This window comes from Schistocerca piceifrons, chromosome 1 (assembly GCF_021461385.2).
Source record: "Schistocerca piceifrons isolate TAMUIC-IGC-003096 chromosome 1, iqSchPice1.1, whole genome shotgun sequence".
NCBI classification, from domain to species: domain Eukaryota; kingdom Metazoa; phylum Arthropoda; class Insecta; order Orthoptera; family Acrididae; genus Schistocerca; species Schistocerca piceifrons.
In genome coordinates this window covers 888,019,098-888,045,119 of record NC_060138.1, presented here as the reverse complement: position 1 = coordinate 888,045,119, position 26,022 = coordinate 888,019,098, and the positions used below count along the sequence as shown (strand labels likewise).

General features: G+C 40.5%; 1 protein-coding gene across 1 annotated transcript in view; it reads left to right on the top strand.

Annotated features, from left to right (window-relative positions):
* LOC124776393 (venom carboxylesterase-6-like) overlaps positions 1–26,022 on the top strand; it is a 205,632-nt gene that overhangs the window by 76,197 nt on the left and 103,413 nt on the right. Inside the window, exons 5-6 of the mRNA XM_047251370.1 lie at positions 13,356–13,546; positions 19,914–20,079. Coding sequence (XP_047107326.1) covers positions 13,356–13,546; positions 19,914–20,079 — 357 coding nt within the window. The remainder of the gene's footprint in view (positions 1–13,355; positions 13,547–19,913; positions 20,080–26,022) is intronic.

Genomic DNA, 26,022 nt, shown 5'->3' with positions numbered 1-26,022 from the left:
CACAAGATCACATGTAACACTAGACAGCACCTTGCTGCCACCAGGGAGGCAGTTGTTAGCTATAGCAGCTCAGGACCACCAGCCTGCCCCCTCCACTAGCGAGTGGTCCGTTCACTAGTAGTGACGTATAGTGCGGCAGACAGCACAAGCCATTACCTTTGCACACCACACCCTATCTATACGATATGCTGATTCCACATGACATTTGGTGACACTGCAATAAATTGTTAATCTCCTTGCACATGCAACCCAAAGTTGCTGTGCAGGTCCGTCGAGGTGTATGATCATGCATCACTGCAACAGAATGCTGCCTCCGAGATCATTCATAATTCCCTGTGTCTTCACCTCTGACAGACCTTACGTGCTTGATCTAGCTACTCATATGCTGTTCCTTGTTGACACAGGTATCAATTCAAGTGTCACCCCTCTCTACATTGCCCCTTTAGTCGTCTACCAATCCTGATGTTTCTATGAGCAGCTGAGAGCTCCGATATCACAGTCCGTGGGGCCACTGATCTTCAGTTTCAGCTTCAGCCTGAGCTTCAGTTCTCTTGGATGTTCCCACATTGTCAGTGCGGATGGCCCAGTCCTTGTGATTGATTTCCTTAGTCATTTCAGTCTCCCACCAGACCTTCATGCAGCTGACTTACTTCACCACACTTTGGGCATGCACATTCCCAGTTCATCTACATCTACATCTACATTTATACTCCGCAAGCCACCCAACGGTGTGTGCCGGAGGGCACTTTACGTGCCACTGTCATTACCTCCCTTTCCTGTTCCAGTCGCGTATGGTTCGCGGGGAGAACGACTGTCTGAAAGCCTCCGTGCACGCTCTAATCTCTCTAATTTTACATTCGTGATCTCCTCGGGAGGTATAAGTAGGGGGAAGCAATATATTCGATACCTCATCCAGAAACCTCTCGAAACCTGGCGAGCAAGCTACACCGCGATACAGAGTGCCTCTCTTGCAGAGTCTGCCACTTGAGTTTGTTAAACATCTCCGTAACGCTATCACGGTTTCCAAATAACCCTGTGACAAAACGCGTCGCTCTTCTTTGGATCTTCTCTATCTCTTCCGTCAACCCGATCTGGTACGGATCCCACACTGATGACAATACTCAAGTATAGGTCGAACGAGTGTTTTGTAAGCCACCTCCTTTGTTGATGGACTACATTTTCTAAGGACTCTCCAAATGAATCTCAACCTGGTACCCGCCTTACCAACAATCAATTTTATATGATCATTCCACTTCAAATCATTCCGCACGCATACTCCCAGATATTTTACAGAAGTAACTGCTACCAGTGTTTGTTCCGCTATCATATAATCATACAATAAAGGATCCTTCTTTCTATGTATCCGCAATACATTACATTTGTCTATGTTAAGGGTCAGTTGCCACCCCCTGCACCAAGTGCCTATCTGCTGCAGATCTTCCTGCATTTCGCTACAATTTTCTAATGCTGCAACTTCACTGTATACTACAGCATCATCCGCGAAAAGCCGCATGGGACTTCCGACACTATCTACTAGGTCATTTATATATATTGTGAAAAGCAATGGTCCCATAACACTCCCCTGTGGCACGCCAGAGGTTACTTTAACATCTGTAGACGTCTCTCCATTGATAACAACGTGCTGTGTTCTGTTTGCTAAAAACTCTTCAATCCAGCCACACAGCTGGTCTGATATTCCATAGGCTCTTACTTTGTTTATCAGGCGACAGTGCGGAACTGTATCGAATGCCTTCCAGAAGTCAAGGAAAATAGCATCTACCTGGGAGCCTGTATCTAATATTTTCTGGGTCTCATGAACAAATAAAGCGAGTTGGGTCTCACACGATCACTGTTTCCGGAATCCATGTTGATTCCTACATAGTAGATTCTGGGTTTCCAAAAACGACATGATACTCGAGCAAAAAACATGTTCTAAAATTCTACAACAGATCGACGTCAGAGATATAGGTCTATAGTTTTGCGCATCTGCTCGACGACCCTTCTTGAAGACTGGGACTACCTGCGCTCTTTTCCAATCATTTGGAACCTTCCGTTCCTCTAGAGACTTGCGGTACATGGCTGTTAGAAGGGGGGCAAGTTCTTTCGCATACTCTGTGTTGAATCGAACTGTTATCCCATCAGGTCCAGTGGACTTTCCTCTGTTGAGTGATTCTAGTTGCTTTTCTATTCCTTGGACACTTATTTCAATGTCAGCCATTTTTTCGTTTGTGCGAGGATTTAGAGAAGGAACTGCAGTGCGCTCTTCCTCTGTGAAACAGCTTTGGAAAAAGGTGTTTAGTATTTCAGCTTTACGCGTGTCATCCTCTGTTTCAATGCCATCATCATCCCGGAGTGTCTGGATATGCTGTTTCGAGCCACTTACTGATTTAACGTAAGACCAGAACTTCCTAGGATTTTCTGTCAAGTCGGTACATAGAATTTTACTTTCGAATTCACTGAACGCTTCACGCATAGCCCTCCTTACGCTAACTTTGACATCGTTTAGCTTCTGTTTGTCTGAGAGGTTTGGCTGCGTTTAAACTTAGAGTGAAGCTCTCTTTGCTTTCACAGTAGTTTCCTAACTTTGTTGTTGTACCACGGTGGGTTTTTCCCGTCCCTCACAGTTTTACTCGGCACGTACCTGTCTAAAACGCATTTTACAATTGCCTTGAACTTTTTCCATAAACACTCAACATTGTCAGTGTCGGAACAGAAATTTTCGTTTTGATCTGTTAGGTAGTCTGAAATCTGCCTTCTATTACTCTTGCTAAACAGATAAACCTTCCTCCCTTTTTTTATATTCCTACTAACTTCCATATTCAGGGATGCTGCAACGGCCTTATGATCACTGATTCCCTGTTCTGCACATACAGAGTCAAAAAGTTCAGGTCTGTTTGTTATCAGTAGGTCCAAGATGTTATCTCCACGAGTTGGTTCTCTGTTTAATTGCTCGAGGTAATTTTCGGATAGTGCACTCAGTATAATGTCACTTGATGCTCTGTCCCTACCACCCGTCCTAAACATCTGAGTGTCCCAGTCTATATCTGGTAAATTGAAATCTCCACCTAAGACTATAACATGCTGAGAAAATTTATGTGAAATGTATTCCAAATTTTCTCTCAGTTGTTCTGCCACTAATACTGCTGAGTCGGGAGGTCAGTAAAAGGAGCCAATTATTAACCTAGCTCGGTTGTTGAATGTAACCACCACCCATAATAATTCACAGGAACTATCCACTTCTATTTCACTACAGGATAAACTACTACTAACAGCGACGAACACTCCACCACCGGTTGCATGCACTCTATCCTTTCTAAACACCATCTGTACCTTTGTAAAAATTTTGGCAGAATTTATCTCTGGCTTCAACCAGCTTTCTGTACCTATAACGATTTCGGCTTCAGTGCTTTCTATCAGCGCTTGAAGTTCCGGTACTTTACCAACGCAGCTTCGACAGTTTACAATTACAATACCGATTGCTGCTTGGTCCCCGCATGTCCTGACTTTGCCCTGCACCCGTTGTGGCTGTTGCCCTTTCTGTACTTGCCCAAGGCCATCTAACCTAAAAAACCGCCCAGCCCACGCCACACAACCCCTGCTACCCGTGTAGCCGCTTGTTGCGTGTAGTAGACTCCTGACCTATCCAGCGGAACCCGAAACCCCACCACCCCATGATGCAAGTCGAGGAATCTGCAGCCCACACGGTCGCAGAACCGTCTCAGCCTCTGATTCAGACCCTCCACTCGGCTCTGTACCAAAGGTCCGCAGTCAGTCCTGTCGACAATGCTGCAGATGGTGAGCTCTGCTTTCATCCCACTAGCGAGACTGGCAGTCTTCACCAAATCAGATAGCTGCCGGAAGCCAGAGAGGATTTCCTCGGATCCATAGCAACACACATCATTGGTGCCGACATGAGCGACCACCTGCAGATGGGTGCACCCTGTACCCTTCATGGCATCCAGAAGGACCCTTTCCACATCTGGAATGACTCCCCCCCGGTATGCACACAGAGTGCACATTGGTTTTCTTCCCCTCTCTTGCTGCCATATCCCTAAGGGGCCCCATTACGCACCTGACGTTGGAGCTCCCAACTACCAGTAAGCCCACCCTCTGCGACCGCCCGGATCTTGCAGACTGTGGGGCAACCTCTGGAACAGGACAAGCAGCCATGTCAGGCCGAAGATCAGTATCAGCCTGAGACAGAGCCTGAAACCGGTTCGTCAGACAAACTGGAGAGGCCTTCCGTTCAGCCCTCCGGAATGTCTTTCGCCCCCTGCCACACCTTGAGACGACCTCCCACTCTACCACAGGTGAGGGATCAGCCTCAATGTGGGCAGTATCCCGGGCAACCACAGTCGTAGTGCGATCGGGGCATGCGTGGGACGAGCTGGCCGTCCCCGACAAACCCCCATCCGGAACCCCACAGTGATGCCCATTGGTAACAGCCTCAAGCTGTGTGACCGAAGCCAACACTGCCTGAAGCTGGGAGCGAAGGGATGCCAACTCAGCCTGCATCCGAACACAGCAGTTGCAGTCCCTATCCATGCTAAAAACTGTTGTGCAAAGAACGTCTGAACTAATCTACAGAGAGCGCAAACAAATCGACACAAAATTTAAACGGTTATTAAAATACAAGATTGCCTAGTAAATGCAGTAATGCTGCTACTTGCGCACTGCTGACACTGCTCAGCGGCGGAAGGAGACTACGCGAATTTACACTATTCACGTACTAAAACGCGATGGTACAACACTCAAATACTACGATATGCCCGAAATTTATGAATTAAACAATGCAAGTACCAAAAACACGCAAAGAAATTAATTAAACTATGTAACAAATGAGTGAGCTATACGACTTGCTGCAGCAGCTGCTTATCCAACGGCGGCAGGGAGCACACTGACTGTGACCAACCGACACTGGCCGTTCAAAACAAAAACAGAAGACAAACGACTACGCGAATTTACACTATTCAGGTACTAAAACGCGATGCTACAACGCTCAAATACTATAATACGCCCGAAATTTATGAATTAAACAATGCAAGTACCAAAAACACGCAAAGAAATTAATTAAACTATGTAACAAATGAGTGCCTGCTTCACCTGTGGTTCACTGTGTCCTTCTCATCTGTGCTTCCTCCAAGTGTTCCCACCTGACTGCTTCTCTTGTTATGTCCCTCGCCAATCTCTTGATTCAGTACCAAGAAGTAGATGCATTATGTGCCAATAATAGGATCCTCCATCAGCTGATCACCAACACATTGGCCAACTTGGCATGTCGCTCTCAGCACAGTCGATGCCATCACTGCTTTGCACCCGACTTCCATCAAGGGTCCTGACAACTCACCTGCCCTTCTTCTTTGCCAGCCTTGCTGACAACACACAAGATCAGTGACTCTCATTTCCCTTGTGTTTTGTGTGACATTCCTCTTTTGCCTCATAGGACACAGTGCTAACCCATCCAGCATCTCTGAACCAGGCATTGACATGATAACTAATAGTACCCTTCCACAGCTTAAATACCATGGGAGGTCCTGTCATCTGTTACAGAGCTAGATCCTTACTGTTAAGAAAGTATGTCACGCAAAGTCTGCTGTGCCCATCTGATAGCAATTGGTCATCCCCAGTTCACCTGGTTCCTAATAAAAATGATACCTTTCAGTTATGTGGAGATTATTGCAGTCTCAACACATGTACTGTTATTGACAAATATCCAATAAATTACATTCAATACTTTGTGCAACAGCTCCACAGCACACAATTCTTCATAGTCTAATGTGGTAAGACAATATTCCAAAGACTACCATTATCACACCATTCGACCTGTTTGAGCATTGCTTTAATCTCAATGGCCTGAAGCACATTGCTCAAAAACATGGAAATGGTTTATGGACTCCATACTGTTTTCATTACCATTTTGCTGTGCTTACTAAGATGGTATTGTCTTTTCTTCCACTTCTGCAGAGGAACATGAGTGACACTTATCCCAAATTCCCAAAGTTCTTTCAGGAAACAGTGTAGAGCTCAACCACAACAAATCACAACTTCAATACTGTAGTATCACATTCCTTACCCATAATGTCACCCACAGTTGAGTCCATCCAACATCAGACTGCATGGCTTTCATCAATGAACTGCCTCTGCCAGAAACTTACTATGATCCCAGACAGTTTCTTAGCGTGGTGGACTTTTTCTGTCCTCATATCCCTCACGCTGCAACTTTTCAACCTCCTCTGACAGATGCACTGACAAGTAAAAACTCCACCAGCACACACAAGGTACAATGGTCTGATAGCATGACAGATGTGTTCAGTGACTTTAAGAGAGCTCTTAGTAACACCCTCACACTCACACTCCCAGTGACAGATGCTCATATCTCCATTACTGTGGACATGAGCAAATCTTTGATTGGCAATATTTTGCAACAACACATTGGTGACAACACACATCTTTTCCAAAAAACTTTCTTCCTCACAATGCAAATGCTCAGCCTTTGTCAGAGTACTGTTAGCGATCTACAAAGCTGTCCCTCACTTCGCTCAGGACATAGAGGAGCAGAGAGGTCGCAGTTTTCACTGACTACTGGCCACTCACAGATGTTGGGCAATCCCCCTTGTACCCAGCACATGGACCTCGTCTGCCATACACTATTGATGTCCGCTACACTGGCGCACCAACATCATCATGGTTGATTATCTGTCACATGTACGCCGGGCGGAGTGGCCGAGCGGTTCTAGGCGCTACAGTCTGGAACCAAGCAACCGCTACGATCACAGTTTTGAATCCTGTCACAGGCATGGATGTGTGTGAGGTCCTTAGGTTGGTTAGGTTTAAGTAGTTCTAAGTTCTAGGGGACTGATGACCTCAGAAGTTAAGTCCCATAGTGCTCAGAGCCATTTGAACCATTTGTCACAAGTACACTCTATTTTCTCCCCACTCAACCTAAATGAACTGGCTTGCCTCCAAGCACAATACCTTGACATCCAAGACTTTTATGTGGTACCTCCTCCTCTTTGATCCTTGAACCATCTCTCCAGTTCTCCTTTATTGGTTTTGTGTGACAAATCTACAGGTACACCCCATCTGGTAGTCACCACATCTCTTCATTTTAAAGATTTTTTGGTCTTTAGAAAGCTGGCACACCCCGGTATAAAGGCTACAACTCATATGGTAACCACAGTATTTTACTGGCCTGTAATTCATAGAGACTATTGCAGTTGGGCTTGCACATGTTTAAACTTACAATGCAGTAAAGTTAGCTGTCATGTCCAACCTTCTCCAGGGCATTTTGATATTCCAAAAGGCAGATTTAGCCACACCCATTTCGACCTGGTCAGTCCTCTGCCTCCTTCTGATAGATTTAAGTACATCTTCTCCATAATAAACTACAGCAGCAGATGGGTGGAAGCCCCTCTACAGACATTTCAGTTAATTCAGTTGTGTTAGACTTGTCAATACGTGGCTTTCCCATTTTGGCTGTCCCTCCTCCATCACAACCAATTGAGAAGACATTTCAAGTCTCTATTATTTTCCAAGATGTGCACTTCCTGTAGTACCAACAAATTTCACACAACGACCTGGCATCCTCAAAGTAACAGGTTGGTTGAGTTTGGCACCACACCCTGAAAGCTGTTCTCTTGCATCAGGCTGAGTTATGGGCCAAAACCCTGCCTTGGGTGCTACCAGGTAGCTTCACTGCTTTCAAAATTGACCTTGACTCCTCACTGGCTGAGGTCCTTTAGGGCAGGCCCCTCGTACTTCTGGCCAAAGAATCTATTCCTCTTGCTCTCCCTGATCTCCCTACTCTCTGAGTGCATCCACTCTCACATTGCTTAGCTACTTATTCCCAACTCTCATCCCCTTTCACACTTTGGCTAATCTTACACAAAGTCCTTGACCAGTGTGAGCTCATTATGCTCCACAACGACTCTATTTGTGCAGCCTTGCAGCCCCCATACTCAGGGCCAGTGAGAGTACTCCACTGGCCTGGCAATACTATGGACATTTACATGCACAGAAAATGCCAAACTGTTTTACTTGTCAGAGTAAACCTGCCTGAGCACTGAACGAGGATCCTCCGTCACCTCTGCCTTAAATAAGTTTTCTGCAAGTGTCATCTCCTCCTGTGAGTGCCTAGGTCTGCAGGCTTCCACATGTAACTGTGCTAGAGCATCCTCAAACTCGTAACTCGAGTGCTGCATGCAATGTACCCCCATCCTTCCCCCCTCCCCACCTTTCCATGCTCTCTTACGCTCATCTCCCCAAGTGTTGAGGTTTCTTTTCTATGATGCCTGCTCCACGTGTACACTCTGCTACAAGTGCTGCAATTCAAGTGTTTCCTCTTATAGTGCCTTCTACTACATTGCCATCCCCCATCCCTTCCAGCATCATCACTTTCTGTCTCAACATTTCACCATGTATCATCAAGGATCTCTCCCTGCAGCTGTGCAATGGCACATTTTTCATGCTTTACATACCCTCACACTTAGTTGATGCTCCAACCACCTCCCAGCTTCCCACTAGTGCTGATGATAACAACATCTCCACATTCTTCAACACCAATGGCTGCCTTACAGTCTCCATTCCTCTCAACCAGCAACCTTCTCTGGCTCAGGGTCATCTCATACCCTTGTCCCACGCAGGTTGCTCATTTCACCTGCCAGGCTGGCTACAAGAATATCATCTCCTCCATCAGTGTTGAGGCATCACCCTCCATGAGAAATGCTCCAACCATGCCTTCCATCATGGCCAATCATGCTATGACTAGCAACGTTGTTGTACTGACTTCCTGCCAACTGCTCACTCCAACCATTGCCCAATGCATCTGTGCTTGTCATCCTCCCCCATGCTCCAACTCCACACTGTTTAGGGGGGGGGGGGGGGGGGGGGCAGGGGAGTCCTCTGCGGTGAACTATCAACAGCGGCACCATCAATAGCTGTCCATTCTTTGAGCTAGATTCTTTAACTTAATTGGTGGCCACATTGATTACATGTATGTTCTTCCTGTTAATCTGTTCCAAGTTATATGTAATAAAAGTGTACATCAATCATAAATGTGGATTCATTCTGATGTCCACTGGGTGAAGTGCATAAATAGCCACAAACCTCTCCAGTGGCAAGGATTGTAATTCAAGACACAAGTTAAACTTTTCCACCACTGTCACAGGAGATCTATCATCTGTTTTGATAGCTGGGGATGTCTGCATTTCACTTTTTATGAGTGTTGTAACAGAATTTCATACCTAACATAAAAGGTTTGCTGACTTTCTTTTACATAACTGAAACTGATTAAAGCACATTGACTGAGAACATTCATAAGCTTTACCTAGAGGAATGGAAGACAAGTTTACAACTGTCCTGATTTTTACTTAATGTTATTATCCCAACTGCCTTCTTCTGGAGTGATAGAGCACTCTTACATTCAGCTACGTTGCTTCACTACTATAATATGTATGTGATGTGAGTATGAAAGAATGCACAGTGCACTGTTGAAAGGTATGGCATTATTATTAAATACCCTATTTTTGTTGAGGGAAATACTACATATGAAAGTTTTCCACATACATCTGCAATGTGTTCTTTCCAGGTGACTCTGTTGACAATTATGAAATCAAGGAGTTTCACAGCACATACATTATCCTAGAATCAAATGTCACCAAGAATACATAATTTTTCTTATGACTTATCTTCATTTATTTATATTTTGTGAAGCATGAACCACTCTTTAGCCACACCGAATAACACATCTGCTTTAAGAATTGCATGAGGAAGTCTTTTGCATTAGATACCAAGGTTGTATAATGTACAAACAACATGATCTTCCCATTACAGACCAGATCATTTACAAGTATTAGAAATAAGAGAAGCCTAAGTACAGATCCTTGGGCACACAATATTCCAGATTGAATTCCCATGACATTTTTTTGGGCAGATACAACCTGTCTCTAGTTTTATATCTAGGATCTTCATCTACATCTACATACATACTCCACAGTCCACCATACGGTGTGTGGTGGAGGGTACCTCATACCACAACTCGCATCTTCTCTCCCTGTTCCACTCCCAAACAGAACGAGGGAACAATGACTGCCTATATGCCTCTGTATGAGCCCTAATCTCTCTTATCTTATCTTTGTGGTCTCTCCGCCAAATGTAAGTTGGCGGCAGTAAAATTGTACTGCAGTCAGCCTCAAATGCTGGTTCCCTAAATTTCCTCAGTAGCAATTCATGAAAAGAACACCTCCTTTCCTCTAGAGACTCCCACCTCAGTTCCTGAAGCATTTCCGTAACACTCGTGTGATGATCGAACCTACCAGTAACAAATCTAGCAGCCCGCCTCTGAATTGCTTCTATGTCCTCCCTCAATCCAACCTGATAGGGATCCCTAACACTCAAGCAGTACTCAAGAATAGGTTGTATTAGTGTCTTATAAGCAGTCTCTTTTACAGATGAAGCACATCTTCCCAAAATTCTACTAATGAACCAAAGACGACTATCCGCCTTCCCCACAACTGGAGTCCATTACATGGTTGTCCCACTTCATATTGCTCCGCAATGTTATGCCCAAATATTTAATCAATGTGACTGTGTCAAGCGCTATGCTACTAATGGAGTATTCAAACATTACAGGATTCTTTTTCCTATTCATCTGCATTAATTTACATTTATCTATATTTAGAGTTAGCTGCCATTCTTTACACCAATCACAAATCCTGTCCAAGTCATCTTGTATCCTCCTACAGTCACTCAATGATGACACCTTCCCGTACACCACAGCATCATCAGCAAACAGCCGCACATTGCTATCCACCCTATCCAAATTCATTATATTTGAACTGAGAATATGTTCGAGACTCCTGCAACAAATCTATGTTAAGGATATTGGTCTGTAATTTTGAGGATCCGTCCTTCTACCCTTCTTATATACAGGTGTCACCTGCACTTTTTTCTAGTCACTCAGGACTTTCCGTTGGGCAAGAGATTCATGATAAACGCAAGCTAAGTACGGAGCCAATGCAGTAGAGTACCCTCTGTAAAACTCAATTGGAATCCAATCAGGACCTGGCAATTTATTTATTTTCAACCCATTCAGTTGCTTCACAACCCCAGGGACGTCTATCACTATGTCCTCCATATGGGAATCTGTACAAGACTCAAACAGCAGTATGTTTGTATCAGGATAACACTAGCACCGTACCACTTCAGCTAGGAGTAATGTTCCAGCAAATGACTTAACTTCACAAACTTTTAATGTTATACATTATTTTTCTTCATATACTTTCATTATCTTTCTTACCAGTACAAATATTGCAGAAGTGGCAGACTGTGCTTTTGAAAATCCATGTTGTGTATTGTGAAATGTGCTGCTATCTTCAAGGTAGATGAAAAACTTATTTTTCGTTACAGATTCTGTCACTTTAACCCAAAAAGGAGCTTTGGTATTGATCTACAATCTGACTTTTTAGTTGATCATCTTTTGTTAAACATATTATACAACCTATTTTTAAAAAGGGTAGGAAAGCAGAAAAGGAAATTACTTATTTATCATTGGTGCTGACATTTCTGCAATTTCAAAAATTATGTTCCTTGGTATAACACATGAAATTAAGGAATATTGTCCTATTTGTGCTAAAAATCCAGGATGTGTCATGTCAGGTCTGATTTTCAAACCTATAATACAGAGAAATATTTGTACCAATTACAAACATGTTGTGTTTACATTCTTTCTCCATGTGCCACTCATAATACATGCAGTTTCATTGTTACTGTCAGGCAGATATCACTGATTATTTGACAAGTAACTTTCTTGTAGTTATTCATTTTGTACAAGTATTTGAACATGAACATTTTTTTTAAATTTGAGTGTGGCTGTTCTTTATTAGTTCCAGTTGTTAGCAAACAACTAATTTTGGAGTTTTTATATGTTTTTTAAATGATGGTGACAAGTGGTTGACTGATATATGAGCAGTGGCTTTATTTCCAAGGAAAGAAAGTGGATTATAAGGATCATTTCTAAAGATAATTTAAGTGATGGTTTTCAGTGGAAGTGTTGTATTAAAAGAAAGAATTGATGTGACAGATAGTTCTCAATAAGGGAAATGCTTGGCTTGCTGGTCGCAGATTATCAGTGACCATTATTGTGTGAATGACTTTGGGAATCACTATATACCAGTAGTGGATTAGACGGCCTATAGCAGAGATGTTTGTACCTCTGAATACTTACAGAAAAAATGAAAACTCAATATCAAAAATGTTATTTGATGACTGATAATTCCCTGTTATGAAAAAGTAAATGTGGCAGCACGAGTATGTTATGAAGTGGGTAGATAATCAGTGCTTTTCAAAGAGGCAATGTTAAATATCTTTTTTCATAGTATGAAAGAGAATTCAGAGAAGGTACTGCTGTGTCTCAAAAAGAGAACTTATTTCCAGTCACTCACAGCTATAGTTTGGAGGCATCACTTTGTAAACTTTAGTCGATTTCCTCCTATTGCTCATGTAGTAACTCTTTCTCATAAGCTAAAGTGTATTATGAGAAAAATACTTATGTGTTCTTTTATTTTCCCACTGCTAATTCACAGTTCGTTTTATAATAATTTTCTATCAAATATTATTAAACTGTTATTACTTGTAGTGAATGAAAATTAATACTACATCAGTATCAATCATTTGCTAATTCCGTACTTATTTCATAAACGCAATTTAATGTTATATGACCATTGAATATCCATGTTAACCTATGTTTCTTAGCATGTTGTTTGTTATTATATGTTATCATCCATTCAAGATATTTTAATGACATTGTAATAACAGATTATAAGATTCAGTGATTCCAAAGGTTGACCACTCATTGGCAGAACACTTACCTCTAAGTAAATTACAGTAAATGAAAATCAGTACGGAGATCATACTCATCACTGATATAAATTGTAGAGGATCATACTACACTCCAAGAAAGCAAATACCAATATTGATGATTAATGTTCATGGTGTTTATTTTTATTATTTGTGAGCTAATTAAAACTATAATATGAATGAGATATGAGAGATCTAAAATGAAAGGATTTTTATTTGAAACCTATCTTAACCAATTATTGTAAGCATATTATGAAAAGGACAGTTGCTGCTCACCATACAGTAGAGATGCTGAGTTGCAGAAAGACATAACAAAAAGACTATCGGAAAGTTAGCTTTCAGCCAGCAAGCCCTCTGTCAAAAATAAAGTTAATGCCTACACCACTTATTAGTTTTGTGTTCATATTCAGAAGGTTCTTCCATCTTTTAGTAATTTTTAAAGAATATAATTTTTATTTCTGAATAGAATAGTGAAATTTACTTACTAATATTTTGAAAAGGTTTGTTTCAGAGGGGTATGTCATTTAGTGGATCAGCCCTTGTTCCATGGGCAATTGCAGAAGGTCAGCGAGAAAAAGCAGATAAACTTGCTAGTCTTGTGGGATGTAAAACACATTCCTCTAAAGAAATACTGGAGTGTTTAAGAACTAGACCAGCAAGGCAATTAGTTGAGATGACACAACATTTTCAGGTACTGCAGAATATACATTTTTATCTAAAGCTCAAGACTGATAGATTAACATGTCATGTTTCTTAACACCTCCACTTTCAGAGCAATTTTGTTACTGAAAATAGTATTTCATAACAAAGATAACAAACTAGATTAACATGTCATGTTTCTTAACACCTCCATTTTTTGAGCAATTTTGTTACTGGAAATAGTATTTCATAACAAAGATAACAAACACTCTAGATGTGTGACTATGTCACAATGATAAGTATTCAGACTTTCTGGCCATTAGCAATAGTGACAAAAAGCTGGAAAATATTACAGTGATTTGATCATGCACCAATAACACTTTTGACAACAGCCACAGAACTCCCTTTTTTGTTTGTGTGATGCTTCTATAAATTGATTACACCTTAAGAAAAAAAGTAATGGAAGTCTAAACTGATGAGAAGACTTCCTAGTGGCAGGGGAATTTTGTTGCATACTTTCAGTCAGTAATAGCATATTGAATAATGGAAATGAGCGTACGGCATTGTGGGCCAGGAGTCCCCCATTCGGGGAAGTTCGGCCGCCGAGGGCAAGTACTTATTGCATTCAACACCACATTGGGCGACTTGTGTGTCATAGATGGTGATGAAATGATGATGATGACAACACAACACCCAGTCCCTGAGCAGAGAAAATCTCCTGCTCCAGCTAGGAATCGAACCCGGGCCCCTTGGCATGGCATTCCACCGAGCTGACCACTCAGCTAACAGGGGCAGACCATATTGAATAATGTTCTGGCATAACTCATATTTAAGGAAGAAAGCCTTCAGTTCTCAGAAATGTGCCGTAAGAATGATATGTGGTGTTCACCCATGATCACCATGTAGACACCTGTTTTAGGAGCTAGGTATTTTGACTACTGCTCCACACTGTATTTATTCCCTCATGAAGTTTGTTGTAAATAATCCACTACAGTTCAAAAGGAACAATGATGTATATAATTATAATACTAGAAGATAAAATGACTTTCACTGTGCCACATTAAGGTTGTCTTTAGCAGAAAAAGAGTTTCACATTGCTGCAACCAAAATTTTTAATCACTTACCCAATGATATTAAATGTCTGGCAGACAGCAAAGTAAAATTTGAAAACGAATTGAAAAAGTTTCTTCTTGAAAACTTCTTATGTTCCACAGAAGAATTTCTATAGCTGTAATGTGTAATAGGTTTTTGCTAGGAATTACTAACTCACAAAAATAACTTGTAAAAAATTAGTAGCCACATTAACAAAATAAATTGTAATGTGAATATGAAATGACTCATTCTGCACTAGTATGGATCATTGTGCAAATGATCCATCAAACATGAAACTAATTTACTAACTATTTGGGGATAAATACAAAAGATACACTGAATCATGCCCACAAAACTAAAAATTAAATTTTATTATAGGTTAGAATGCTATTGAGTCAATATGTTCATAAACTGAACAAATATAAATGTCTTAATTGTACCCTCCAACTGTCTTGCATCATTTTACAGTCTTCAGACAGAAAATATGTTCTTCACAATACCATCCTTTTCACAAAACAACCTGGTTTTTAGCACTCTGCTTATCAAGATGATCTTAGTTTATTTTTTATGGACTCTTGCAAGGATCTGTACGGATCAGGCCATAGGGGTATACCCGTACACTTGTTGAAAGTTTACTTATCTCCTTTTTTGTCTAGGAGATGGATACATGCTGAATGTCATTCTGCCAGTTCTCCATCCATCCTCAATGATGTCATCTTTTACATCTATAGTACTTTTGTTCACCACTTTTAGCAGTTCTGCTATCTTGTTGAAGACGATTCCTCCACATTATCCACCATTGTACCATGAAGCCCTCCTCCTCATACAAAACCACTGACCACCTTCACCAGTAAGCCAGGAAAGCAGCCCACATGAGGTACTATCAGCCAGACAAGACAGACCTATTATTTATAAATTTAGCTCCCTATCTCATCCCAATATGTGACAGACAGAGCCTGATTGCTTAAAAGTAGGTCGAGGCAAGACAAGTCATTTGTGGGACACGTACTTCTGATAAAAATGACACTTCCTGAAATTGTAGTTACTATGATACAACCAGAGGTATGATCCATCTAAGCAAGCATAAATACATCCTTGCATTAAAAATTATTTGTGAAACTAGTGGTAACCAGAGTCACATTATTGTTTGTACATTAATTAGCCAGAGTGTTATGAACATTTGCTAATAACATGTTGAGCTATCAATTGCTATAAAAACATCTTCTGCCTGTTGTGAAATTGGTTTTGAAGTTGGCAATATACACTGACAAAAAAATCACAACACCAAGAAGGAGTTGTCCAACATAACAAAAGTTGGTACCGATTTTTCTACATCTAACAGATGATGTCTATTCATATTTTGCACCATTTGAATAAGAGTGTCACTAGTAGCACCACTATGAGAGGATAAAAGTCAGGTTTGCTTTAAATACATGCTGTAATGATTGTGAGCTTTAGTTATCTCTTGAGAATGGACTTGGTCAGTTGATGTTAGTCAAGAATGCCTTTAAGGCAACAAAGACACCAGTATTAACAATTCACACAGTTTGAATGATGTCATGTACATGGGCTCTAAGAAGCTAGATTTTCTTTCTGCAATACTGCAGAAAGTCTTGGCAGGAATGCAGGTATATAGCCATTGTATATGACTGCTTGCAGCAGTGTTCACAAGAATATATGGTTGCAGGTGGTCACTAGAACGTATGGTTGCAAGAAGACACATGGCACTACTAAGAGGGAATGCTGTTGTGTTCAGTGTATGGCTCTGGCAAATTGTACTGCATCTGCAGCAGTAATTTGAGCAGCATTTGGTGACAGGTTGACACAACAAACTGTAACAGTTCAGATACTTCAAGGACAGCTCCAAGCCAGATGCCGTGTAGTGAGCATTCTACTGAACCCAAACCACTGCCATTTGTGACTTCAGTGATGTCAAGCATGAGCCCATTGGAGGCGAGAGTGGAGCTCTTTTGTGTTTTCTGATAAAAGCTGGTTGTACCTCAGTGCCAGTGATGGCTGAGTGCTGGCTGGGAGGCCAGTCAAGGGCCTGAACCAGCCTGCCTGCTTGTTGGATGCACTGGACCTCCATCTGAAGTTATGGTCTTGGGTGCAACTTCGTATGACAGGAGGTGCACTCTCGTGATTATCCTATGCATTCTGATTGCAAATTTGAGTGTCAATGTGGTGATTCAAGCTGTTGTGCTGCCATTCATTAACAGAATCCAGGAGGTGTTTTCCATTAGGATAACGCTCGCCCACATACAACTGTTGTAACCCAATATGCTCTAGTGAGAGTCAACATGATGCCTTGGCCTGCTCAATCACTATACCTGTCTCCAATCGAGCACATACAGGACACCATTGGATGACAACTCCAGTGTCATCCAGAAACAGCATTAACTGTCCCTGTATTGACCGAAAAAGTGCAACAGGCATGGAACTCCATGCCACAAACTGACATCTGACACCTGTACAACACAATGTATGAATGTTTGTGTGCTTTCATTCAAAATTCTGGTGGTTTTACAGGTTATTAATATATGAGCATTTCATAGTTGCAATGGTTTATATCACACTTACATTAAACTGTGAACTTGCAATGTTAGTCACTTAAATACAAGGGCAATCCCAAAAGTAAGGCCTCCCATTTTTTTATAAGTACATAGACCTGTTTATTTCTACAACGATATACATCAGTTTACAGCTTGAACATTTAGCTATTTTTCGACATAATCACAATTTCTGTCGATGCATTTTTGTAGACGCTGTGACAGTTTTTGTATGACCGTGTCATACCAGCTCACCGCCATGCTGTTCAGAAAGTTATGAACCTCTTCTTTCACTTCATCAGAGCTGAATCACTGGGACCACAATTAACGCTGACAGGTACTGTGAGACTGAAAAAACTCAAACAGGCGATTCAGAACCAGAGATGACAAATGTTGAGCAAGGGCATGCACATTACCCATGACAATGCTTGCCCACACATCGCTCAGCAAACCGTTGCTCTCCTGAAACAGTTTCAGCGGAACATCATCACCCACCCACCCTATAGTCCTGACTTGGTGCCCAGTGACTATCACGTGCTCCCTAGGTTAAAAGAACATTTGGCTGGAAAGCGATTCAGTTCTGACGATGACGTGAAAGAAGAGGTTCATAACTTTCTGAACAGCATGGAGGTGAGCTGGTATGACATGGACACACAAAAACTGCCACAGCATCTACAAAAATGCATTGACAGAAATGGTGATTACGTTGAAAAATAGCTAAATGTTCAAGCTGTAAACTGATGTAAACCATTGCAGAAATAAACAGATCTATGTACTTATAAAAAAATAGGAGACCTTACTTTTGGGATTACCCTCGTATGTTACCTAGAGAAATGTACTCTGAAATTTCATTGCTCTACATTAATTACACTTTGGTGTTGCAAATTTTTATCTTCACTGTATATGAACATTATTAAGCATTTGTTGGGCAAACTGTGCAAATTATGAAAAGGTGGCTTGTGAGCCCATAAGATGGCACCGAGCAATTTCATTATTTACTTATCCAGGTATCATCTCACAAACATATAAGATGTATCTTGATAATACAGTGAAAATAGATGCTCAAAATGCCCTACACCTAAAATATATAAGTATTTTTTTGTGAGGAAAGGGCCTTCCCTTTCCATAGTGTCATTGTGTAGTATTATAAGTTTCTGAGATGGTTGATAGCTGTTTTATGGAACCTAACATCAACTGTGAATTATATTTATATTCATGTACTTATGGTCTTATGGTATGTGAAGTTGTTCAGTTAACAAATATAATTTCTCATACTGAAAGCATTTGGCATGAGGTGATGCAACTCATTATAAAAATGTTGGACTAGTCCCCAAGCCTCATCATACCCTCTGTTATATCTCAGTGGACTGCAGTGAAATGTCACCCACAGCATAATACTGTCATCACTAACATATTCATGTTTTATTCACTCATTTATCCATTTGTCATGTCCTGTACATCCCATCATGAATTCAGCTGTAATTGTTAAGTCGTAGCAAAAAATATGCTTAACTCAACCAAGTAACCTATCTTTGTTGTTGCAGATGGCAACCACAAATCATCATGTAAGTGGCTTTATGATAGTCTGTGTCAAGTTTATAGCTGCAGAGTCCCATCCACAACATTGTCCAAATTACTTTTATCTTTTCAATTCATAGTGTCTTCTGCATTCAAAATGGCTACTTATTATGCTTTGCAGAACAGAGAAGCATCTAAAAAATGTATTGTAGGAAGAGACATTCAATTAAATGATTGTTCATAAGAGTTTTACCTTCATTAATCCAACACTGGCTAACACAAATTATAGCAGGAAGTACATACACAAATCTCATCATTTCTGTGACACTCTTTCTCAGCTGCCATGATATCATGATCTGTTATTAGTATCCTTACACTCAGTGAATTGTGACACTTCAATTTCTGCATACATAGACCTTGCCAGGTGCTGTAGACACTATATGCTGAGCAGGTATTTGCACTTTCATTTGTATTTTGGCCAGTTTATACCCATTTAAGTTCAGTCACCTACCATCAAGCAACCAACAAACAAGACTCACAAGCTATTCAGTGCCTCTGTTACATAAGCTAGGACTTTATTTCATTCCACCATTCCTAACAATGTCTGTCTTGTTTCTCTCTACCTTACACCAATCTCACTGGCTGGTCTTCATTCCCCAAAGCATACCTCATACCTACTTTCTGTCCTTGTCTATGACGCATAAAGTCACAATCTTTTTTATTCATTTTTTAAAAGTTGTATTCACTCTCTACAGTTATTTTAGAATTCTTGAGAGTACTCAACCTTTCTTGAGCTTTTGTAAGAACTAAATAAACTTATTATCCATTCTGTAATCACAGTTTTCAGTTTTGGGGAGGACAGACACTACTGTTAACCTATAGTGAGGCAATCCTCAAAGCAGTGAAATATGACAGGAAAAGATAAATTCATAATTTATGTTTACAAAGAACCTGCTATGCTTATGTTCCCTCCACAGATTCTAAGTGAAATTGTCGTGAAGAACATGCAGTCAATACAAAATTGAAAGTTATTTTTGTATGCAAGCAATACAAAATTACCACAAACAAGTAAATATGCACAGATTCACATCAAAGTATGTAAGTTAATTTCTAGGCTGATGTGTACTGCTGAAGGTGGGGAGTTTAAAGTCATATGTGTGTGTGTACTTATAATTGATGAAAGTAAGACTTGGACTAACTGGTAATAAATATTCTTGTTTTTTAAGTGTGGTACAACAGTCTACTTTACTTTTTTCTTAGATGTGGCGATACAATCCCTTTACGCCATTTGGACCAACTGTTGAAACAGCAGGAAGCACCCCATTTTTGGCTAAACAGCCAGCAGAACTTATGGCTGAAGGTTCTATTCAAGATTTGCCTTGGGTCACCAGTGTTACAACAGAAGAAGGTGTTTATCCAGCAGGAGGTGAGACTAGTGCTTCCATGGAAAATTTGTAGTACTAGATTTTATTTACCATTAGACTGTTTTCCCACTGCAGTGCACATAACAGAATTATTCAAATGCAAGCAGGATATGGAGAGAAGGCAGGTATGTTTACAATTTTTTATGTCTTCATGTATCACTTTTTGTGAAGTAGAACAGTTACAGCATGTTTGAAGATATGTGGTGTTTTGTCATTCTTTGCATAAATTCTATATAAAACCAAAGATGAGGTGACTTACCGAACAAAAGCGCTGGCAGGTCGATAGACACACAAACAAACACAAACATACACACAAAATTCAAGCTTTCGCAACAAACTGTTGCCTCATCAGGAAAGAGGGAAGGAGAGGGGAAGACGAAAGGAAGTGGGTTTTAAGGGAGAGGGTAAGGAGTCATTCCAATCCCGGGAGCGGAAAGACTTACCTTAGGGGGAAAAAAGGACAGGTATACAATCGCACACACGCACATATCCATCCACACATACAGACACAAGCAGACATATTTAGGTCTTTAAATATGTCTGCTTGTGTCTGTATGTGTGGATGGATATGTGCGTGTGTGCGAGTGTATACCTGTCCTTTTTTCCCCCTAAGGTAAGTCTTTCCGCTCCCGGGATTGGAATGACTCCTTACCCTCTCCCTTAAAACCCACTTCCTTTCGTCTTCCCCTCTCCTTCCCTCTTTCCTGATGAGGCAACAGTTTGTTGCGAAAGCTTGAATTTTGTGTGTATGTTTGTGTTTGTTTGTGTGTCTATCGACCTGCCAGCGCTTTTGTTCGGTAAGTCACCTCATCTTTGGTTTTATATATAATTTTTCCCACGTGGAATGTTTCCTTCCATTATATTGATATCATTAATTTGCATAAATTCTAAAAGACTGCTTTGCCTCCAGCTAAAAGTTTCTGCAGAAACACAATCAGCTCCAGGTGACTATATACACTTAGTGTAACATTATTTCCAGATGTCATTATCTTTGTTTCAGATACACCTCCTGGATAATAAATGCTTCAGATTCTTGTACAACTGCCTGCCCGTTGTCAGACATATCAGCCACTTCCCCATATAATAAAAGATATTCGCTAAAAGTATCATCATCAGCTACTATAAAAAGCATTGGATTTTATTGAAACACAGAAATAAGCTGACTGAAAAGCTGCATATGTCAAAATGAATTGCTTGCAACCCATGAACAGATAAATAGAATTAAAAAATGAGAATGAATTTTCATTTCATTTGTGTATCACATATGTTGAGAATGTTTCTGAATTAGTTTAAACAAAATGTATAAAAACAGCCAATGCTAATAATGAGAGAGTGCTACAGCTTACACAGTGAGAAATTCAGAACTGAAAGGTTCTTCAGGCAAGGAGACTGCATAGCTTCAAAAGTGTTCTTAGCAGACCAAGAGGGAATTTTCACATCAAAAATAGGCAAAATGAAGAATTAATTCACGTTAATGGGACATACCTCATCCACTTTCATTTTGCTGGTAACATTATACTGCTTGCCTCCAATGCAGTTGAACTTCAACAACACATGTAGGAACTTAACAGGCTAAGTTAGAAAATAGGACTTGACCAAGAATTAAAACTAAAATTATGTGCAGTGTATTTCATGTATGGCAGAAGCATTCAGTATGGCATTGCCCAAGACTTAACACTAGAAGGCAGGGTGCAATCACCACAAATGCTCCAGCCCATTCCTTGGACTGCAGCAGGTGAAGTGTGGGTTTTAGCCAGACCAGGTGAGTGAGGAGCAGCCTTGTAAGGTAGTCTGAAAAAACTATTGCTTCATTTAGCATTTCAGACAGCTAAGCACAAAGCCAAAGTGAAAGCTTATGAAATAATGGCAGTGCATTCACTCATCAGCTCAGGTAGGACAGTTCCTATCATAAAACCACATCATAATAATGTCATATGCACATTAACATGTATAATCTTCACTCAGTCAGAAAACTTTCTATTGGCATATGAATACTTACATAAACAATTTAAAATGTTATTGGTCTCAGACAAATACTCTTTCATTGACTTTGCAGATATGTATCATAAAAGTAAATTTGCAACCAGCCCAAAAGTTAATTTGAACATTATGGTGCTTTACTAAGCATGGCACTGTGGGGCTACAATCCACAACTGAATACTGGCTTCATAAATATCATAATGTTATTTCTTTAATGAGCAATGTAAAACAAGGAAAAAAATACTCAGGAGTGAAAACAGAGAGATCTCACAAAATCAAGGAGAACACATAAACAAAGATGCTGTTAATTCATCCATCACGTAGACACAAAGAAAATCCACACTTTCTGCTACTTATGTCACCATGCAGCCCCTCTCCTGCAGAGTGGAGCTCCTGGAACAAAATGATACATGTGAAGAATTTCCCACCCGCTCTCAAACAAACAGGCACCAGTATCAGTGAGTGCGTGAGCTCATTCAGAGGAAAAGTGCTTGTTGATGTGGGAGTGCCTGCAGTGGGTGACTCCACAGCCCAAGTGGTACCACTGGCAGTTCTGTCAACTGACACGATTTGTGACACTTTAATGCCAACTTGAGTGCTCTGTGCCAGAATTCCATCATGCTGTTGCTTGTCAGATGGTAGCTGGTGGAATTATGATGAGTGAATCCACATAAAGCAGCTAGTTCATTGAACAAAGAAGACTCAAATTGTCAATCAGTCTTGATCTGTTGTCACATCTTTCAGACACCAAAACCTCAAAATCCATGTTCAAAAGACCTTATGCAACTGTCTCTGCAGAAATGTCCATAACAGGTGTGGCTTCAACCCAGCAAGTACATCTATCACTGGCCATAAGAATATATTTGAGTCTTTGTGCTGGGGGTAGTGGTTCTATGAGGTCTATGTGGATAAAGAAGGAACCAAGAGGTTTTTGGACAAGGTATCTCAACTTTGGCTGACTGACAAAGCAAGCACATCTTAACCCACAAGTGACAATCACATCATACTCCCAGCCAAACATATCTTTCTGTTACCATCTTCCTACAATTAAAGGTCACGGTTGGCTATGCAGAACATCACACCAGAGTATGAAGTTGTCCATAGATACTTGTTTCTTGTAATTTGCTTCAAAAGCAACTCAAATAAGTCCTCATCCATTACTTGTGTCATAGTCAGCTGGGTTGGATCCACTCTTGCAGTGAGCATATTGATTACTGAAAAGTAGTTGCCAAATATATTGTCAGCTCATCACAGGTGAAAAAATTATGTACTGAATTCCATGATGAATTCTAAATGGTGAAACTGCTGAGGAGAGTAGGAATTGTGAGGATTGTTAAACACCAAAGAAAAAGGTTTATGGTTTGTAAAGACAGTAAAGTGGCATGCATCAACTTTTGGTCATAGATGTCTAAATGCTTCAAAGACTGCTAACAGTTCATGGTTGTAAGCATTCCATGTAGTAAGTGTGTCAGACAGCTTGCGAGTAAAAAAAATTGAGGGGCTGCCATGGTCCTTTTACCTCCTGTTTCAGCACTGCGGCTTTTGCCACCCGGCAAACATCTATGACAACAGCCAGTGACGCTGAAGGGAATAGATGAGCAAGAAGTACTACCTCTTGCAAGGAGGATTTAACTTTGTGGAAAGCAGACAACATTTCAGGTGTTTGCATGATGAGGCATTTTCCTTGTGAAGTGTTGTCGGAAAGCCTTCTGTGAATGGTGCCTGGGCCACCACTGCTCATGGTAGGTGGCACGTGTAGAAATTAATCATGCCTAAGAAATGGCATAATTGCTGATATATTTTGGGTTGGGGAACGGCCTGAAAAAAAGTCCACCTTGGAATGGAATGGCTTAATATCTGCGGGAATCACCCGATGTCCCAAAAAGTCTCCTGCCTGTTTGCAAACCATGCTCCTGTCACCATTTATCTTCAGTAAATAATTGGAAAGCCTCTCAAACATAGTCTTCACATGAGTTTCATGCTCAGCAACAAACGCACAAAACGTTAACACATTGTTGAGGTATGCAAAGCAGAAATTCCGACCACAGAAAAGCTCGTTGACAAAATATTGCCATGTTTGTGCAGCATTCTTAAGGCTGAACATATTCAGACAGACCAAAAGACATGATTACTGCTGTCTTTTATACATCCTCTGGTGCTATCAGAATCTGATGATAGTCGTAAATATCTGTGAGCCTGCCAGAGAGGCTGTAAAGTCATGTAAGTGAGGAATAGGATAGTGATCTGGCATGGTATGCACATTCAGGGAGCAATAGTCCCCACACAGACGCCATGAACCATATTTTTTTCAAACTAGATAGAGGGGTAACACAAAAGAGGTGTTTGTCTGATGACCCCTATAGCCAAAAATTCTCCAGACCCTTTTTTTACAGCAGCATATTTACCAGGAACCAACCGACTGACCTTGTAAGCAACTGGCAGCCCAGGCATATTGGGAATATGATGTTATGATTTAAATTTTACTTGGAAGTTTTGTGCTGGCTGGCATTCTGATGAACATGCTCAAGTCCTTTTGTGTGGTGTTGAGGTTGCCACTGAACCAGAAGTGTCTTTTAGAAAGGTCCAATGTCCATGTACAATTTCATTGTTCATGTGAAGTGCAGCCTCCTGTATGAACAAAGTTATGTCTTGACAATGGAGAAAATCTGCTCTCAGTATGGGCTCAGCAGTGTCTGCGATCAGGAAAGTCCACTGAAAATTCTGTGAGAATACTAAATTCAAGCTGAACTGTTTGCAGTAGTGGGTAGGCACTTAGACATTTAAGAATTTCGGTAGTGTGTGACTCCCCCATTTCAGGATCTTACCAGTATAAACACCTAAGAATTTTGAACATCGTGCTCATTTATTGATTTACCCTGATTAATTATTTCTAATGATGTGTTCAGGCCTTGTGTAGTACTGAACAGCATATACTGTATTTTATGAAAATTAAGTGACAGGTCATTTGCCAGCAACCAGTTATTAATTTCAAAGAAAATATTATTTACATTTTAAAGTGTTGAAATCACTCCATTAGTCTTGACTGCAAGACATGCATCATTACAAAAGATAACTTCATCTTATTCTTGAATAGATCATGGACGATATATTCCAAGAGAAAGAGTAGACCCAACATTGATCCCTGTGGTACACGTGCAGTGATTATTCCACATTCTCAAGATACTGTTTCATTGTGAACACACCTTTAATTTTGTAATTCAGATTTTGTCATCTTTTTAGACAGAAAGGATCAAAACAGTTTCCAGCAGTATCTAAGAATGGAAAGTCCTCGATGGAAAACAACAATAAGGAAAGCATATATTACTTTTCACTCATAGAGGGGGCATTTAGTTGCACATAAGCACAATGAAAAAGACTGCAAAAATATTCCTTCTTTTGAAATAGAAAACATAGACACATTCAATCAAGCACAATTCGCACACACTTGGCCACTCTGTCTGGGAGATGGAGCCCAACTGCTGTCGTCCAGTGCTTTGAAATGATTTATGAAAGGTTACAATTTTCTTCAGCTGCTTGGTGTTTAATTACAATTATAATGAATTTTTCATGAAATTTTTCTTTTGTCATATATGCCTCAAGATTCAGCTGTAAGCAAAATTTATTCCCATCATTCTGCTTGAATCTATGTCAGTTTCTGGTGAATTCGGGGAGTCCTATTCCCTGTATCAGCTCTCAAAAGTAAGGTGTCCAATGTCAACAATAAAGGGGCATTTTTGTTCTCATTAAACACAAAAAGTTGTTCAAGGTGTAATTTTATGTGCCAAATAATAGAATAACATGATACTAATATTGTGAAATATTGATTTCAAGAATATTGACAGAGAAATGAAAACATAAAGAGTAATTGATATTTGCAAAAGTGAGTGAAGAAGGCATGTGCAGTGATGTGTATTCTTCAAAGTACCTACATCTTAATATACATATATACTATTCAAACCATTATA